This window comes from Fimicolochytrium jonesii (genome assembly GCF_025526975.1).
Source record: "Fimicolochytrium jonesii strain JEL569 chromosome Unknown EV422scaffold_13, whole genome shotgun sequence".
Taxonomy (NCBI): domain Eukaryota; kingdom Fungi; phylum Chytridiomycota; class Chytridiomycetes; order Spizellomycetales; family Powellomycetaceae; genus Fimicolochytrium; species Fimicolochytrium jonesii.
This window is the reverse complement of record NW_026515680.1, coordinates 225,974-243,048: the sequence shown is the minus strand read 5'-3', so window position 1 is coordinate 243,048 and position 17,075 is coordinate 225,974. Positions and strand designations below refer to the sequence as shown.

General features: G+C 54.8%; 7 protein-coding genes across 7 annotated transcripts; 4 read left to right on the top strand and 3 right to left on the bottom strand.

Moving 5' to 3' along the window:
• Positions 1–500: 500 nt before the first annotated feature.
• Positions 501–1,790, top strand: EV422DRAFT_70253 (uncharacterized protein). The gene is made up of 3 exons (XM_053074326.1): positions 501–884; positions 1,090–1,152; positions 1,212–1,790. Exons 1-3 carry the CDS (start codon positions 715–717, stop codon positions 1,549–1,551), a joined length of 573 nt encoding a protein of 190 aa, XP_052925160.1. The 5' UTR covers positions 501–714; the 3' UTR covers positions 1,552–1,790.
• A 141-nt stretch (positions 1,791–1,931) lies between these two features.
• Positions 1,932–4,018, bottom strand: EV422DRAFT_70220 (uncharacterized protein). Its single transcript, XM_053074325.1, has 4 exons — positions 3,940–4,018; positions 3,838–3,854; positions 3,688–3,765; positions 1,932–3,624 (listed from the first exon to the last, which is right to left on the bottom strand). The coding sequence occupies exons 3-4, from the start codon at positions 3,748–3,750 to the stop codon at positions 2,029–2,031; spliced, it is 1,659 nt and encodes a 552-aa protein (XP_052925159.1). The 5' UTR covers positions 3,751–3,765; positions 3,838–3,854; positions 3,940–4,018; the 3' UTR covers positions 1,932–2,028.
• Positions 4,019–4,838: 820 nt separating this feature from the next.
• Positions 4,839–6,704, top strand: EV422DRAFT_506682 (peptidase M24, structural domain-containing protein; the record flags this gene model as incomplete). The annotated part of the gene is made up of 4 exons (XM_053068583.1): positions 4,839–5,658; positions 5,753–6,113; positions 6,196–6,279; positions 6,350–6,704. The coding sequence occupies 4 exons, from the start codon at positions 4,839–4,841 to the stop codon at positions 6,702–6,704; spliced, it is 1,620 nt and encodes a 539-aa protein (XP_052925158.1).
• Positions 6,705–6,789: 85 nt separating this feature from the next.
• Positions 6,790–8,852, bottom strand: EV422DRAFT_70197 (uncharacterized protein). Its single transcript, XM_053074324.1, has 6 exons — positions 8,443–8,852; positions 8,222–8,341; positions 8,133–8,150; positions 7,946–8,062; positions 7,171–7,878; positions 6,790–7,095 (listed from the first exon to the last, which is right to left on the bottom strand). The coding sequence occupies exons 1-6, from the start codon at positions 8,657–8,659 to the stop codon at positions 6,875–6,877; spliced, it is 1,401 nt and encodes a 466-aa protein (XP_052925157.1). The 5' UTR covers positions 8,660–8,852; the 3' UTR covers positions 6,790–6,874.
• A 1,126-nt stretch (positions 8,853–9,978) lies between these two features.
• EV422DRAFT_578767 (uncharacterized protein) lies at positions 9,979–11,388 on the top strand. Its single transcript, XM_053073295.1, has 3 exons — positions 9,979–10,451; positions 10,544–10,775; positions 10,870–11,388. Exons 1-3 carry the CDS (start codon positions 10,225–10,227, stop codon positions 11,095–11,097), a joined length of 687 nt encoding a protein of 228 aa, XP_052925156.1. The 5' UTR covers positions 9,979–10,224; the 3' UTR covers positions 11,098–11,388.
• Positions 11,389–12,627: 1,239 nt separating this feature from the next.
• EV422DRAFT_70110 (uncharacterized protein) lies at positions 12,628–15,183 on the top strand. The gene is made up of 3 exons (XM_053074322.1): positions 12,628–13,343; positions 13,423–13,648; positions 13,721–15,183. Exons 1-3 carry the CDS (start codon positions 12,733–12,735, stop codon positions 15,038–15,040), a joined length of 2,157 nt encoding a protein of 718 aa, XP_052925155.1. The 5' UTR covers positions 12,628–12,732; the 3' UTR covers positions 15,041–15,183.
• A 320-nt stretch (positions 15,184–15,503) lies between these two features.
• On the bottom strand, positions 15,504–16,379 carry EV422DRAFT_567858 (bola protein; the record flags this gene model as incomplete). The annotated part of the gene is made up of 3 exons (XM_053072583.1): positions 15,504–15,593; positions 15,665–15,719; positions 16,237–16,379. 3 exons carry the CDS (start codon positions 16,377–16,379, stop codon positions 15,504–15,506), a joined length of 288 nt encoding a protein of 95 aa, XP_052925154.1.
• Between the last annotated feature and the right edge of the window lie 696 nt (positions 16,380–17,075).

Here is a 17,075-nt window from a genome sequence, read left to right as displayed (position 1 = left end):
CTCATCCTCCATCAAGTTCCACTCTTCCGTGACCTGGCCGCTTTTGCTGGTTTTGTGCCGAAAACGTTAAAACAACCGCGAAAGGGCGCGAGAAGTGGGAAAGGGTACGCCAGAGCTGCGATAGGGACGAGAAAGGCGGCGGAGACTGTTGATAGGGAGGGAAGTCAGGAGGCGATTGCGATGGAGATGATTGATGGTCTAGATGATGCTGCCGAGAGTGAACCTTCTTCGAGTGTGAGGAGGACGAGGAGGAGAGTGTCATTTGAGGAGAAAGTTGCCGATTGAACGCTTAGATGTCCTGCCACGATTGTCTCGAATTTGAAAACACATGGCGGTGAATCATTCGGTCATCAGGAAGAGGTATATAGCTGTAAATAGGGGAATCATGGACGGGATGCTGCTGCGATGTGACCGGCTCCTGTACATACGAATTGGAATATCATGGCTAGCCGCGGCTGCCTCCGGGGAGCACCGGCAAGCCAGTCGGTGATGCTGCAGCGTTTTGCTTCTCCTCCTGACCAAATGCTCTGCAGTACCATGACTGCTCCAAAAGGAGATGCACCGCTTGTGCTCCGCTGGCTTCTGGCAGCCCGGTGCCACTGTGTTTGCTTGCATTGTTGAAACGCTGCATGAAACGGCCGGTGAAGGACCGCTCGTTTATACCGTAAACATCCCGAACAGGACACATCAGCGCTCAAAGAATCAGGCGAGTAAATGGGATATGCTCTTGAAACGAAACGACGAAGAAAACCTCTGTCTAAAAATCGATTTTGCAGCTTGTTGTGCTCTGGCGTCGGCTCGTCCTTCTCGCCATATTGGTGCTTGACTATAACGTTATACAACGGATTTCGCGCAAACCAGGACTGTTGCGTGAGCCAGCCGAGGTATTTGGTGTCCGTGACGAGCTCGGAAACCGGCTTCCCTTTGTGTTTGCCGAATGTCACCAGTGCTTCCTCCATTGTGCTGCTATACTGAGTTACCTAAAACGACCGTCGCGCTCTGCCTTCATGAACGTCCCCATGTCAATTTCCGCACCCACCATCTCACCACTTGTGTACCTCTTCTTTCATCATCGAAAACCACCGACAGCCCGTGCGGTGAGCCCGCTGCAGTGTTTTTCTCAAAATATTCGTCTACACAAGCCCTACCTGGGTGAGTCGACTTGCGGTTATTTCCGTGCCTTCGTTTGTTTTCTAACTTTGTGTTTACAGGACGGGCGCTCATAGAGAAAGAAAGAAAGAAAGAATGTACAAACAGTTGACCTCACCTTCGGCGCAAACCACTCAACCGACAGTTGCGTCGGAACAACACATCAAACCGGCGTGTACGTTCACGCAAGTCACACAGCAACTCTTTACCAACCCCACGGCGCCCCTTCCGGATCTTGCACAGTTGTGGTATTGGGGGTTCTCTTCTCGAAAGGATTACTTTGAGTATTTACGTCGTGAAGAGTTCGGTGGCGAACCCGTCACCAAACCGTCCGACGATCCTGACGGCACGTTGGCCAAACTCGTGGCTCAACTTGGAGTGCCACGGAGGCAGCGAAAATGATACTGAGTTGCACGCCGCCGGAGTTGGAAAAGACACTAACCCTCCGTTCTCGGGCAGCCATGGGCAGCCCCGAAAGCCAGGCGTCCACTGGGCGTCGAAGGCTAGGTGCATCCAGCTCCAGCACCGGTCGTCGTCCTGTCACTCGGAGGCGCAACAACAATGGTGACGGAGCCGGCGCCGCTTCGGGAGAAGGGGGCGGTGGAGGGACCGGCAATGGCAATGGCAATGGCAATGGCAATGGCAACGGCAATGGACGATACTGCACCTGGACGATAGTGAAACATCTCGACAATCAAAGGCTTATGGCGGTCAAGAAAATGAATATGCAGATTATTATTTTTCGACCAGGATTTCCATCTATATCGATTATTCTACATACGCCAAAACCGTCCGAGGAGAGGGTGGTATGCGGCAGAACGAAGAGGAGGAAAAACGCCAGCCAACAATCAAGAGAAGAGTACGATCTAGATCACCCGCTCAACGCGCAACCTGCACAATAGAAGCAACGCTAGGAACGCCTGCGGAGCTAATAGCGAACAAATAATAGTACCCGCTCGTGACAAAGGGCAAATCCGCAGTATACATCGCCGCCGTATCGCCAGCAGCGTTCCTCGCGCTGGTCGTCAATGGCACACGCAGCTGGTCGTTCGTAACGCTGTGCGTAGCACTCCCGAGACGAAGGAGCTCGTACGAGCATCTGCTGCCGCAGTTAGTCGCTTGCACGGTGATGGGTTGGCCGATTTTGAGGAGAACGGAGTTGTAGGGAGCTGAGGTTCCTGTGCTGACTTTCGTGATAATTGGCCGGGTTTGGCCTTGCGAAATGTATGGCGGTGTATACACTTCTACATCGAAATGCACATCTTTCGTGCACGGGGAAACTCCCGGGGTGGTGCACTTGTTCTGACGTGTGCCGCCACCGCCGACGAGCACGGTCCCGTCCTTTGTCAGCAGCGCAAAGGAGTGGTAGTTGCGGGCTTTCGCCATGGCGGGAAGCAAGGTGTACGTCCCCGATGCCGGGTCGTAAAGCTCTGGAATCAAAACGCCCGTCGTATCCTCGAAGATGTGAATATTAGTCTGTCCGCCGACAATGAAGATCTTGCCTCCGGGCAGAACAATCGAGTGCGAGAACGTCCTCGGGTAGTTCATATCGGTCGTCCTCTTCACGGTGATGGCCCCACCAGTCGGAAGGTCGGCAAACTTGATGGTGAACGCAGCCTTGGCGGCAGTCAGACCCACACTGCTGTTCGAGTTTCCGTACGCAGTTGCACCACCGGTCTTGTACACCCGTCCCGGGCTCCAATGCACAATATTGCCGTTCATGGAGTACACATCCGTGCCGCGGGCCCCGAGCGACGTGATTGTTCCCGTGACGGTGTTGATGGCGTGCATCGTTGGGACGGGGCCGAGGTGGAGGACCATCGCTTCTCCCGCCGAGTTTTGGTACGCAACTAACATCGCGTGGTTGTCGCTGCGGTACAACCCTTCCGGGTCAGGACTAGGCTGCCCATTCTCAACTCCGCCGATGATATTACCAGCCTTGGGGTTTGAAATAGCCCACGACCCAAGCCCACCGTTCACACCGGGAGTGAACAGCTCGCCATCCCGTCCACCGGTACCGTATTTACCGTACTTCCGCACAAAAGACCCGCCGATCGTAAACACTTTATTCGATGTCGTCAGGATGTTCGCTTGGTAACCCCTCGGCACGTTCATCTGACCAGCCGCGTTGAATTTTTTTGTTGCAGGGTTGTACATGACGGTCGAGATGGGCCCGCTTCCGCCGTTGACCATGATGGATCCGTCAGGGAGGTTGGTGGTTCCCGGACAGAACATCTCGGTTGTCTCGGCTGTCTGCAGCGTGATTGGCTGTTCATTTAACAGCTGGGCCATGGTGATGACTGTGTAATATGTTCTGTTTCCGCCGTCGTTGGTGTAGAGCCAGCCTCCGGGACTGTTGCCGGAGAACAGAAGGATCTCGCCCGTAGGTGAGGCGGCGGCGGAGAGCGGGCTGAGGGGAAGATTGTACACCTTTGACCAGGTGCCGGTTGTTGCGGCGGATAGACCTGCGGCTTGCTAAAGAACAATATGGGTCAGAACGGACTCGTTTGAAGTAAAGTGATGTGATGTAAAACTTACAGGAACAGCACTGACAATGCTGGCGCACCCAACGAGGGTTATCAAAGCAGATGCAGCCCACATTTTCGATGGTGTATGCTCAAAGTATGAGAGGGTATTTCAGTGAATGCAGGTATCGAGGATGTGCCACATCTCCCATTCCTTTTATACATTTCAGATCCTCCGTGCTGCAAAGTTTCCGAAAGTGAGAGGAAGTACAGTTAGGATGTTCGATGCAGCCCGAAATAGCGAGCCCTCCAGGAGAAGGGTTACCAGCGGTACAAAGGCTTTTCAGACCAGTATAATGCTTGACAGGTTTATCCCCGATTTCATTTTGGCGGGTTGCACGTTGAGCTGCCCAAAATAAAGAAAAGGCACCACCCTATGGGTTATTTTTGGCAACTCGGTGAAGCCCTGGGTGTCGAAATGCGGTGTCGAAAAACCGTCACAACAACCATCCGAACAGAGACATTCTTACACTATTGATGGACTGTAGACTAGAAATACGGTAGAGGTTTTGCAGATCCTGGGTTATCTTCACCCCCAAACAAGAGGGTTTTCGTTGTGATCCCCCATTTTCTAGCCATTGTAAAGATGAGACCGCAGAATCCAAACTTGACAAGCGATGCTCGCCACAACCCCTTCCAGACCTTCTTTTAATGTTCGCTATTTTTGACCTCGATACTGCTGCGAGAGTGGCCGATTTTGCGCGCGATGAGGGCGACGAACACGCATCGGGAATGCGGGATGTCGCCGATGAACGATGGGAGCGGACGCACGCGGGAAGAGTTAGTGAGGTAATCAGGGCGCAAAGGAAGGACGACGTAGGAGGGTGGGTGACAGCGGGAATGGGAAGGCTCGTTATTCCTCAGGGTCCTCGTGCCCGAACCGCAAGCAGCGCTAAGTCTCTCAGGCAATCGAGAGGCCGAGATATTGGCAGCGCCGCCGCCACCTCGTGTCTTCGTATCTAGGTGCCTGTATGTACTGTATGTGCTGTGGAAATGTGACAGGGTTGGTGTCGCAATGCCGGGGTTGTGAAGCCCTGTGTGTTATGGAATTTGCGCGTCGGCGTAGCATCTCCTCCCGTATATGGGCAACAGGCTGGGCAACAGGGCAACCTCGACTTGCGAGCGAGCGGTTGATGAGAGAATAGAGTTTACAACACAGGCAACATGGACTCGTTCATTGAGGAGAAGAAAACTCGGCTCAACGGTCTTCCACCCGCCGCCTCGGACGCCCGCCAAAACACCCGCTCCTGGCCCAGAGTCCAGCGTTGGCTCCTCGCCGCCTGCATCCTCCTATCCGTCATCTGCCTCTCCCACTTGACACTCAATAACCATGCCAACCCGTCGGCACAGCATTCTCCCCGTCTCCGACCATGTCCCCTCTCCCCACCCACATCCAATCCCCTCCCCGCAAACCGCAAGCGCCTGAACGCACTCTTGAGCGAAAAATTCGGCGGAAAGCCTTTGACATTTGCCCTCCCCACCAGCGCGCGCACGCACCGCGATGACAGCGACATGGAAAACTCAGGCTGGAGGACGTCGTCGAATGTCATGTATATCCTGGGGCGGTTCGGGATCTCCGACGCCGTCGTCATCGTCGACCGTAAGGACGATACCGAACTGAACGTTTCCATGTTTCTCCCCGAACAAACAGAGCGCCAGATGATCTTCGAAGGCGGGTTTGCCGACCCAGCGGTGCTCGCGCGAGAATTCAACGTGCAGCGCGTGGGTAGGATCGCAGACGTGCCCACCTTCTTGGGAAACCGGACGGTGTTGACGCTGTGGCGGGACGAGTTGACCGCGACGTTGGGCAAAGAGGCCGAGAAGGTTGACATGGTGGAGAGTGAGGAGCTGCGGGAGGCCTTCGAGGAGGCGAGGTTTGTGAAGAACGAAGCGGAGTTGGAACATATTGCGTATGCTGGTCGCGTGGCGGCGTGGGTGCATCGGGAGGTGGAGAAGGAGATTCGGCACGGAAGGCATGTGAATGGTATGTGATGTTTTCTCGCTCGTATCGGCCTCCCTTCCAAACCTATCGCGAGACCTTTGAATCCCTCATACGAAAATCTCCTCATACACCCCAGAAATCACCCTCGCCTCCCTCTTCACCCACCTCTCCGCAACCTGCTCCTCCCGTCTCCAAGCCTATCCCCCCATAGTCGGCGCCGGCACCCACGCTTCCGTCCTACACTACCGCACTGGCGAAAACGAAACAGCCGGCTACAACCCCATAACATCCCACCCGAAACCCACCTTCGTGCTTATCGACGCGGCGGGCGAGTACCGCGGCTATGCGAGCGATCTTACCAGGACGTATGCGAGACATGGACGGTGGAGTAAGGAGATGAAGGTTGTGTACGGGATTGTAGAGAATGCGCAGAACGAGGCGTGGGAGACTTATGGGGAGGGCGTCGAGTTGGAGGAGGTCAATCGGGTGGCGTTCAGGTTGGTTCGCCAGATGCGCGATGGGGCGGTATGGGGTTGACGGGCGGAAGGCCCTGTGCTCATAAACTATCGTCCGCTCTAGGTCGCTCCTCACCGGCCTGAGCAAGCACGGATTCTTCAAACCGGAATTCTCTGTGGATGAACTCCTAGAAGCCGGTGCACTATAGTACGTCCGCCCCCTTCACACTCGCAATTCCCTCTCCGATCACCAATTCTCACCCCCATTCCCCCCGCAGCGTCTTCATGCCCCACGGCCTCGGCCACCCCGTCGGCCTCGACGTGCACGACCCCACCCCCTCCAAATACCTCAACTCCAGGGCTTCCACCCTCACAGCCCCACCCGCCTTCGTCACCCTCAAATCTCCACAAGCCAACTACCTCATCCCGCGCGGGCACGTCATGACCATCGAGCCTGGGATCTATTTCATACCAGCCCTGTGGGAGGTGTTGAAGGCGCAAGGGGAGGCCGGGCTGGGACGGTTTGTGGAATGGGAGGTTGTGGAGGGCTTTCGGGGGGTGGGTGGAGTGAGGATTGAGGATGTGGTGATGGTTGATGGGGAGGGGAGGAGGAGGGTTGTTACGAGGGTTTGAGAGGGGGGTTGGAGGGTGGTTTTGGGTCTTTTGGGCGTGTGGCAGTGGCAGCACAAAAACGGTGTATTCTAGATACAGTGAAACTGAAACTAGCGTAGTGGAACGTCTTCCGTACGCCAAAGAAAAGCGTCCCTCAAAAAACAGAAGTTCAATTACATGACCAAAGTCTCTCAAAAGAACCTCCAAAGCGAGTCCGCAGGCGTCCCAGCCTTGAACCGTCCATACCGCTCACAGGCAAAGTACAGCACGACCAGACCTGCCATCCACGAGAGCCAATACCATGGGTCGGGCAGGTTGCCTGCCTGGTCGCCCCAGCCTGTGCCGGGGGTGATGAAGTGGAAGAGGATAAGGAGCCATTGGAAAGTGCGGTAGACGTAGAAGTGGAGGATGTCTATGGGGATATAACGGAACGAGTGAGTCAGTGCGTCAATGTCCGGGCAAAGGCGTAACCGATGTCGACACTCACAAAAGAAAAACGCCGACCTCCCAAACACAACCAACACATTCCCCTCACCCCCCCACCACCCTGTCCCCCACCTCCCTTCGGCGCTCACAAACCCCGCACACACCCAATGCACAATCCCCATCGTACAGCACGTATACACCACACTCGGCGGATACTTTGTCAAGTTGAAAAAACTGATCACACTCTCCCTGGGTGACGGGTGCAACTCCCCAGGGTTGATGTTGCCAAACCCTTCGTTCAACCGCAAGGGGATGAAGATTACCCACATCAACGTCCCGAGGACGGCGTGCACGAGCCCGGTTGTTCGGGCGGAGAAGTTGTAGGTTGAGATGAGCCGTTGGAGCCCGATGCCCCAGAGGACCATCCCAAGCCAGGGGACCGGTGGGTACATGCTATACAGCCCGTCCGCCGCTTTCGACGGTAGGAAAAACAATCGGAAGAAAGGGTTGAAGCTATCATCGGCGTGGGATTTGGCAGGGGTGTACCAGCTGGCGAGGCAGGTGATGAGGGTTGCGGCAAGGGCGTAGAGTGTGATGCTAGCCGTTGTAGCGCGGGTGGAGGCGGTGTCGGATGGAAGGGAGCGTTTGAGGAGGAGGGTGGTGAGGTACGTGGTGGAGGTGTGTTCAAGGGCGAGGATGAGGGCGCCGAGGAAGATATTGATGCCGAGGGCGAAGAGGACGGTTGTGACGAGGGAGGCGAAGGCTGGTTCTGGGGTTGCAGGGGTGGAGTGTTCGGATTAGTTTTGGCACGATGGGGGATGGGAGGGTGGACTTACGCATTGCCCAGTTCACCACCACCAGGACGGCCCCGCGAAGGAAGAAATGGTTCAAGATTTTGGACCAGGGCCAGTTCAGCCGCATCCTGCTGTTGCTGAAGAGAACGATGCTCATGCCTAATCAACGGGAAGGTATCAGGCTCCCGATACCCACACTCAGTCAACTCCCAGTTTGGTCGTAGCTTACCCATCGTCAGCATGAATCCTGAGAGTGTCAATTGTAAACAAATCAGCCCATATTCAGAAACGGACACCAGATGTTCACCGCAAACGCACCAGGAGCACAAATCGCGGACAATCCGCGAACAAGCAGGTGGTAATAGCTCCCTTGATAATCAGGCATGTTCCACCATTCTTCATGCGGCAGCGAGATCCGCGACAGGAAGTATCGCGAGTCTATTCCGGAACAACACCATATCCATGACTGTCAATTTTCGTCGTTCTGCGACTGGGAAATCCCACAACTTTCAAAAAGTGACCAGATGAACGAAACTCACGATCAATACTCTGCAAAACCATCAACAACCCCCGAACATGATCCAAATACAGCAAACGTGGAGATCTCTGCACCAACTGAGCGTCCGCCGCTGCCGTATTCACATCGTTGACCACCGGAACTTCTATGGCAGCAGGTCCCAACGCGTGAAGCAGCGGAGTCCGCTCGCTCGCTCGGCCGGATTCTAGATCCCTCGGTCGCGGTCTTGCGGGGGCCATTTTCTGTTGGGGAAGTGGCGGATATGCTACTGGGCCTGGTGAGGGAGAGCGCTGGGGAGTGTGCCTTGCCCTTTTTCAACGCCTGCCTTTGTACGCGCGAAAGTGGGGTCGCCCGTCATTTACGGATTAGTAATTACAGTAGACGCAGACAGTACCGGGGGCACGTGGTTCCTTCAACTTCCGCCGGTATTGGTCCGTATGACTTTGGCCGGGGACATTCGGCGCGCAGTTTCCATTCAAGCTCATCACGTGGCGCGGAAAGTGACAGCGCGACGATATCTTACATAAGCCAGCGTCCCGACGTTTGACAGGGCATCGAAGCGGGCCAACAGGTCCATGCACAAGCGAAACATAGAACGATCGACGTACATTCCGTACATTCAGAGAAGGTGTGCAGTAACAACTTTCAGACCTCCGGGTGGAAATGAACCTTCCGAATGGGGGACAAGGAGGCGTTCCGCATTCCGACGTCATTCAATCTGCATCGAAATGCGTGGAGTGTGTTGGCCGCCGAGCGGCGGCATAAAAGCATATAAAGAGGGCGAGACGAGTCCAAGAGAACCTCGGAGAAACCCTTTGAAGTAATGTGAGGAGGCATCGCAGCAAAATTGTAGTTGATGATCTGCATGCGCCAGTGCGCTTGCTTACACATCGATGGGAACGGGCGGTGCTGCTTCAGTTTCGTATAAGGTTTAACGTGCATGTGTGAGCCTCTCCATCAAATGGTTTATTTGATCGATTGGGATGATCAACGTGCCCTCGGCATATGATGAGCATCATGTTTAGGTTGTGGGAAGCCCTCTAGGGGCCATCCGGGGGAAGGGGTCGACGCCCCCTTCGCGTCCAGCTTCGCGTCCTTACAATTTAAGGCACTTTTTGCGCACGCCATTTGGAAGAGGTTAAACGCAACGCAGTATCTCGCATGCCATGCCAAGCATGCTTTTCTCTGGTCCAATTCATTGCGTCATTCGCGTACGAGCAGCGTACCGTTTGATCTGCTCATTTATGCTCGCGCTTGATGCGCCATTTCTTGGCCAAAAACGCCGCTTTCACGTTCATTTGTGCATTTGGCGAAACAGAAAATGGGCGACGATGGCGCCGATCCTTTGTTCTTGCACTTCAATAGGTAACCTCACAGTGCCCGCACCTCACCTTCCCTATGGCGAAGTCGTTACGAATGACACTATGCGCGCTATTATGCTTCAAGTGGCTTTACCACGGCACGGTTCGGGTCCTCCCCTCCATTGAAATGTCCGCGGGCGGTCCGTCACTCACAGGGCGGGAATGATGTCAGGCACATTGAAGGCCCACCTCGGTCCCTACGCTGCAGGTACGATATGAGGCGCAAAGGAGCTCGGCGTGGCAGTATATAAAGACAGGGGGGTCGCCATGCCCCCCCGGCATCGTTTTTCGATATTTTCCAACTTGCGAACAACTCTGCAATCAGACGACGACGTAGTAGCAATCAGGTCTAGCGAACCTCTCATTCACCGTACAGCAGCACTTTTCGCGTCTTGTCGAACGAACACATCTACCTTTCCCATTTCTCAACACTCATCGTCAATATGAAGGCCGCCGCTGTTATCCTTGGTCTCGCTTGCGCCACCGGTGCCCAGGCCGCGCCTTTCTTCAAGCTCGGTCGTCAGGTTGCCGCCGTCAGCTCGGCCGTTGATGCGGTCGTCACGCCCGTCGCCAATGCCGTGACGCAGGCTGCCACCGCTGTCCAGGCGGCTGTGACCAACGTGGTTGGCGTGCAGACTATCTTTGATACTAGGATTGTTCCCGTTGTCCAGTAAGTATTTGGTGTTGGATTTCATGTTGAATTTTTTCCCTCATCCATTTGAACATTTGACTGATCGGTGTCCTGTTCCCTCCGCTTCACAGGCAAACCGCAGTCCCGGTCGCCGCATCCGTCGCCGTGACACGCGAGGTGCTGGCCACCACCGTCGTCGATGTGAACGTTCCCATTCCAACGTTCTTCACCTCGCAAGTCGCGGTGCCCACCGTCATCATCGAGCCCGGTGCGCCTCTCATCCAGCCCACCAGCACGCTGGAGGTGCAGTACGGTGTCGTCACGCGGTACACTCAGACCGTCTACCCTACCGTTATCACTCAGGTATGTTTTTATGCTCATCTTGCTACTGCTCCTCGCAGTCTCTTTGCCTGACAATGTTCTGACTCTCCTATGTGCATTCTCTCTCGGTCCACAGTACATCACCGAGCAAGTCCCCTACACAGTCCAAACCACCCAAACCGTCGAAGTGCCCGCCACCGTCGTCGTCCCGCAAGTACTCACAATTTCCTCAGAAATCCTCGTCCCCACCGTCGTCCCCGGTACCATCGTCGAGGCCCGCCCCTCCCAGACCCTCGTCGCCACCCAAGTTGTCGAGATCTCCGCAGTGGCGCCTGCGCCTCCTGCCCCTACCCCTGCCGTTTAGAGTACAAGCACTGTCATGAATATGTGGGATGGAGTCGCTTCCCCCTCACCCTCATCTTTGATTTGTTGAATATGTTTTTTTGGGGCTCGGGACTGGGCGGGTAGTCACTCATATATCTTTTTGACACTTTGATTGCTCTTTTCTTGCTCTGTGTTGTATTGTGTTGTTTTGGTCACTACCGTGTTTGTTTGTTTTAATATATAAGAGACGTAAAACATATCATCAAAACAGTGCATATCCACTCTGATACATTCCGTCGGCTGTCTATTCTGCTCGACATTATCTTTTCGTCGACATCCTCAGGCTGACATTGCACCCTCCTTCGCTGAACGCCAAAGGCTGTCGGCCGTAAGTGTTCGATGTTTGCGGCGTTTCCGGTAGCCTGACCTGGCTCAAACAGAATTCATACGGCAATCTGGGCTACTACCCGTAGTTTGTGCGAAGTGCATCTGGACTACTGGACCCCCCCAGCCTCTGGCAATGCAGATGTGGAACACTTCAACGCTGCAACTATCAACATGACAACTGGGATGTTCAAATGCTTCGAGTCCTACTATTGCACAGATATCCTCGACCTTGCAAAGATGACCGTACGTCCTGCTGCACAGATCTCGCCGAGCTTCATAGGCAATGACATGTGAGAGAAGACAAGAAAGGCCAAGAATGCCGGGCGCGAACGAATCGCCAGATCAATGGACATATGTGGGAGCCGTTGACATTGGACATGACGAAGTGGAATCCAAAACTGTATGGAAACGTGCACTAGCCAGGCCCGGGTCAATGGAGATGTGGAACATAAAACCCAATGCTCCAAGCCTTGACCCTAACCTCGACACCGCAATCAAGCGTGCGTCCGTCTGGCTATTTCGCTTAGATTTAACAGTGGCCAATGCCAGAAATGACCGGTTTCTCTATTCGCGTCGGACCTCCGCCGTGGTCATTGGTGACACTCTTCCTTCGTAGCACAGCTTTTCAGAGGTCGCCCGGCATCTTCTCCATGGAATCTCCCAGTCTAAGGTCTTCCATCCCATCCGCATGTGCTACCCGCGGGGCTTGCGTCTCAGTTGTGCACGATCATGAATGTAACCGCGAACAAAACAAGCCACGCTTACGTTAGGACGCGTTTTAGCGTGCTTTTTGAGGGCATTACCCAGATATCGGAGCGCCGCGAAAAAGTTCCACCAGTTAAGCGCAACCTTGCGAGGGCTGGTGAGCGTTCCGAGCGTCCCCAAGCCAGTCGGCTATGAATAGCCTTTTCATACCGCCATGGCCCTGCCATGGTGACTCGCCACTGAAATATCCCGGTTTTGGGAGGCAAAAATCCTTATGATCACGACCGAAAAACCATAACGACACAACAATCCCGCCATCGTGCGGTTTTTTGTTTCGAGATGGTGAACGAAAGATATCTGATGATTTAAACATAGGCGGAGGGGAGGCTGAACTGAGGTGTGCAAGTGTTCGATGCTCTTCTTCCCCCCTTCGCTTCCGTCGAAGTCTCCGTTGGCAAGTCTAGTCTCTTTTCGCCAGCTAGATACTCTCATTAACCGTAGATATAGCAGGTCTCTCTCATAGAGCGTATATACCGGCTTCAAGGAAAGCGAAGATCCCAAACTGCTGAACAGCCCACCCATAATGGCCTCCCTCCTCACAGGATGTCCCGAACCCTTCGTCCAGGCCGCCCCGGGCACATTTCTCAACACCACCACCTGCGTCAACATCTCGCCAACACTCCGGTGCTGCGTCCCCTGTCCCGTCGCCAACAGCTTCTACCCCACAGGCTACCTCGACCGCCTCATGGTGCTCTACCAGGTCATCTTCTTCATTTCCTTCGTCTGCGGCCTGTTCCTGATGATCACGCATATCATCCTCCCCAACCGCCGCCGCTACCAGGGCATCCTGATCCTCCTCAACAATTTTGGGCTGACGCTGTACACCGGGTCGTCGCTGGCAGCGTTCCCGAATGTGAAACGCAACGTGCAGTGTGCTCCTGATGGGATCGCGGCGGCGAATTGGGATAATAACTCCGCGTGCGCGGTCCAGGGTCTCTTATTCGTGGGGGGTGTGCATCTGTGTCTGTTTGCGGCGTTTGCGATCGTCGTCAACTTGCATTTTAGTGTCGTGTGGCAGTCGAGACATATGGAAAGGTTCAGATACGCGGTGTACGCATTTGTGATTGGGGGCCCGGCGACGTTGACGGGGTTGGTTGCGTCGGGGAGACATATTGAAGCCCAACCTGGATTTCTGTAAGTCGTTGCTGACTTCACTCTTCCTCGCACCCACTGGGGAGGGCTGTTTGACTGACCCCATCCCCCTATCAATCAGATGCTCCGTTTCAACCGACAAAGCCAACGAACTATTCTTCTTCGTGCAAGCGGCGCTTGTCGTCACTATGCTGGTCCTCCATATCATCACCGCGATATGGATGTACATCGTCACCAAGCGCGCCCACAGCAGTCAGAGCCAGAAAATGCTTTCGGAGCAGATCAAGATGCAGTGGCGTCCGGCGCTGTTTACCTTTGTTGCTCAGGTTGCTTGGTTTGCTTTCTACGTAAGTGTCTCGTACATCCAACATTCATTCATCCCCGAGGCCATCATGACTTACAACGATTGATTCCCACAGCTGGTCTACACAAAAACCTACAACTCCGTCAAAGAACTCCTCGCCTCCGACCCCACCAAATCCTCCTGGGCCGCCGACTGGTTCACCTGCATCGTCAAATTCTCCCTCATCCCACCCTCAAACGCCTCCTCCACCAACGCCCAAGATTTTTGCGCCCCGCTCGCCGAACCCCACCTTCCAAACATGAACCTCGTCGCCTTCGGACTCTGCATCGGCCTGTTCGTTGGGCTATGGAACGTCATCATCTTGATATCCCCGCAGGTTATAAAGGAATGGAAGGTCGCGTTGGGGTTAGAGCCAAAGACTGCTAGTGTGTCGTCGGCACCGCTGAGGGGACATTCGGCCCTGCCTAGTATGGACGATCTGCACGTGGATCCGCAGGCGGACGTGAAACGGCGGCCGTCGGCGCATTCGACGAAATTCTCGTACGCCAGTATGCCCAAAATGTCTCCGAAACCGGACTACGTGTTCCCCGCGCCCACTTCTCCGCCCGCGGCGCATGAGCCTGTCATGCGGGCATCGTCGATGGGAAGGGTCTCGCGACGCTCAATTTCGCGATCGACTGGGTTGGGATACCATCCCAGCACCGAGATGTTCGAGGAGGAGCAGTACGTGCATGAACTGCCTTATCGCAGTCCGCGCCCGCAGAGCCCGCGGACGACGCACCAATCGCGGTATGATAACGCTGACGTGGGGGCGGATATGACGCCGAACGGGCCGCCGATGCACCGGATGCCGCAGGCGCGGTCGAGCCCGGAGCAGCTTTATCAACCCACCAATAGTATCTACAACAAATACTACGAGTTCCCACCCCGCGGGTCAGTGCAGCATGTCACCGAAACCACCTCCGGGCCGAAGGCGGATTCTTCGTACTTGCAACTCCATGTGATTGATGATGCCCGAGCCGCATACCACAGCGCGATATCCCACGACAGGTCGGGGCACATCACCAGTCCCTACCCTCCAAGCCCAATAGCGCAGGGCGCAAAACGGACGACATCAGTACCCGTCCGGTTATCCGCGTCTACATTTGGCTCGCAGTCCCGCGGCGGCGAGGAAGGGTCAGATGAGAGCTCCCCAAGCGACCTTGCCTTGAACGAGAGTTGGGCGAGGAATGGTGGGGTTCTGCCATCGCCGCCGCCGCATAGGCCAACATATGGAACTCCTGTGCCCGAGATATATGATACTGCGGCTATGGAGGTGCGGCAGGGTTTTAGGCCGGCTTTTGAGTATTCGAGTGGTGGGGGGGATCATGGGGACTATGCCCCGCAGATGGTGCTGCCGCCGCCAAGAAGGAAGGAGTCGAGAACTGATCGGTGATTAGGGGGTGCTTCTAACGGTGTATAATTGCGTCGGTGTCTCATATGTACTAGAATCCATGTTCAGGTTAGAGTAATATAGGTAGACGGTGAATCTAATTTGATACGTTTTGGTCGGTGATTTCAATCTATCACGAAGGCACTTTGATCTAAGATCCATCCTCTGGCCTAATGCCCACATGTCTAGGCTACCATTTGGAATGGAGACCTAGTACGCTCTTCGCCACGGCTCTCGGAAGAGCTTGCACCGGCGAGGAAGCATCTCGTTACGCCTGGCTTTGGACGGCTAGAGCCGAGCACCTGCGTGATGCGGCTCTAACGAAAGCCGTTCTGGTGCATAACGATTTCTACAACTATCGGTAGGGTAGCGTCCGTCCTCCGCACTTCCGGCAAGTCGCACACCCACGCAACCTTCATGCTGCCCAACATTCGACCATCGGCCAACTTCGTTCAGTATCCATTTCTCACTTCTGATACTCCTCAGGCGTCTTTGTCGACAACGACAGCGCATGCAAACCCTCCTTCAGCTCCTGTCCCAAGATTTCGTACACTAGCTGTTTATCGACATATATAGCTGTATCAGTTGACAATACTTTGATGAAAAAGAGAGCGTCGCTAGTTGTACCTGATGCCTTTGTACGAGACGCTTGCCTTCGAACTTTGACGAAACGGCCGTTACCCTATATCCCACGGGACGAAACATGCGTTAACAGTCAACCATTGACCATCAACCCACCGACCATCGACCAACCCGTCGACCCAGCAACCGTCATCCATCCACCACCCATCGACCTATCAACCATAAGCCACACATCAACCCATCCAACCATCGACATTCAATCATCAACCCACCGATGATCACTAAAAACCAGTAAGAAACGATCGTTCGCTTTCGCTCACATAAGGGCCCGCCATCGCTTAAGAACGACCGTTCGCTATTACTCACAGGTATTGCGCCTGCGGCGCCGCTTCGCTCGCGTAGGCGTTCGCTCTGGTCGACCTCATTGACGCTCGGTTTTCCAGACCGCCGAACCAGGGCTCGGCTCATGGCTCGCCTGCCTCAAGCATCCCTGCGCCTCGCCTCGCTCGTCGCAGTCGCTCGCTTCGCTCGCGAAGGCGTTCCCTCTGGTCGACCGCCCCTACGCTCGGTCTCCCAGACCGAACCAATTCCCTGCTCGTTCACTCCGCTATTCCCACCTGAAGTGCGTTTCAACTGGCTTCAAACCCTTCATAGCAGCATGACCGGCATGCTTATAGCTCTCGTCTACAATCTCCAGAACAGTCGGCTGTAGTGCCTCCGTCAGCTTGGTTTCGATGCTCGAGTAGACTGGACCTGCCATTGTTGCGGGTTTCGTCGCAAAAGACCTGGAAATGACGGGTGTGCGCGGGAAGGCGACGTGGCGCAAGAGAGAGGGGAGGCGGAGGGTGGTCATGCGGGTGTTGATGAAGAGGGAGAGGCTGATGGGGCTCCGTATTTATCTACCAGTGCAACCCTATTTCTCACCCAAAATCCCCAATCTTACACCGCCGAGCTATGCACGCCTTAGTCCTTCAAGTTAGACTCAGCTTAGGGGGGGGGGGGGGCGATTGGCCACTTCTGTTTAGGCGCCTAATCATTTGGGGCAGTTTTTGCATGTCGTTTTGATTAGCGTTCGTCAAAGGATCTGTCTGGGGGATGAAGATGGGAGGGTCCTCGGTTGCGGGACACTTTCAAAAGTCATCGACCGGCAGACGTGCAAATAACCATGAAGGGAGGCGATCGGATTCCAAACAATTTGGCGCGTCGCGTTCTCCGTAAGCTGCCATGGGAAGACGCGTTTGCTGGCCACTTCTTTCCTCACAAACAACACGCCCAACAGAGCTACGTCTACTGTACTTTCAGCTGTCCAGAGCAGTTTCACCACTCTATCGCTGTCTCGGCTTCCTCTCTCGCTCAACATTCACTCGCTGGCACGTATCCCTTCGGCTTCGTCGTCGCTTATCGCCTGCACTTCCCGTCTGAAACGCGTGCAATCTATGATCGTTTCTGTATACAT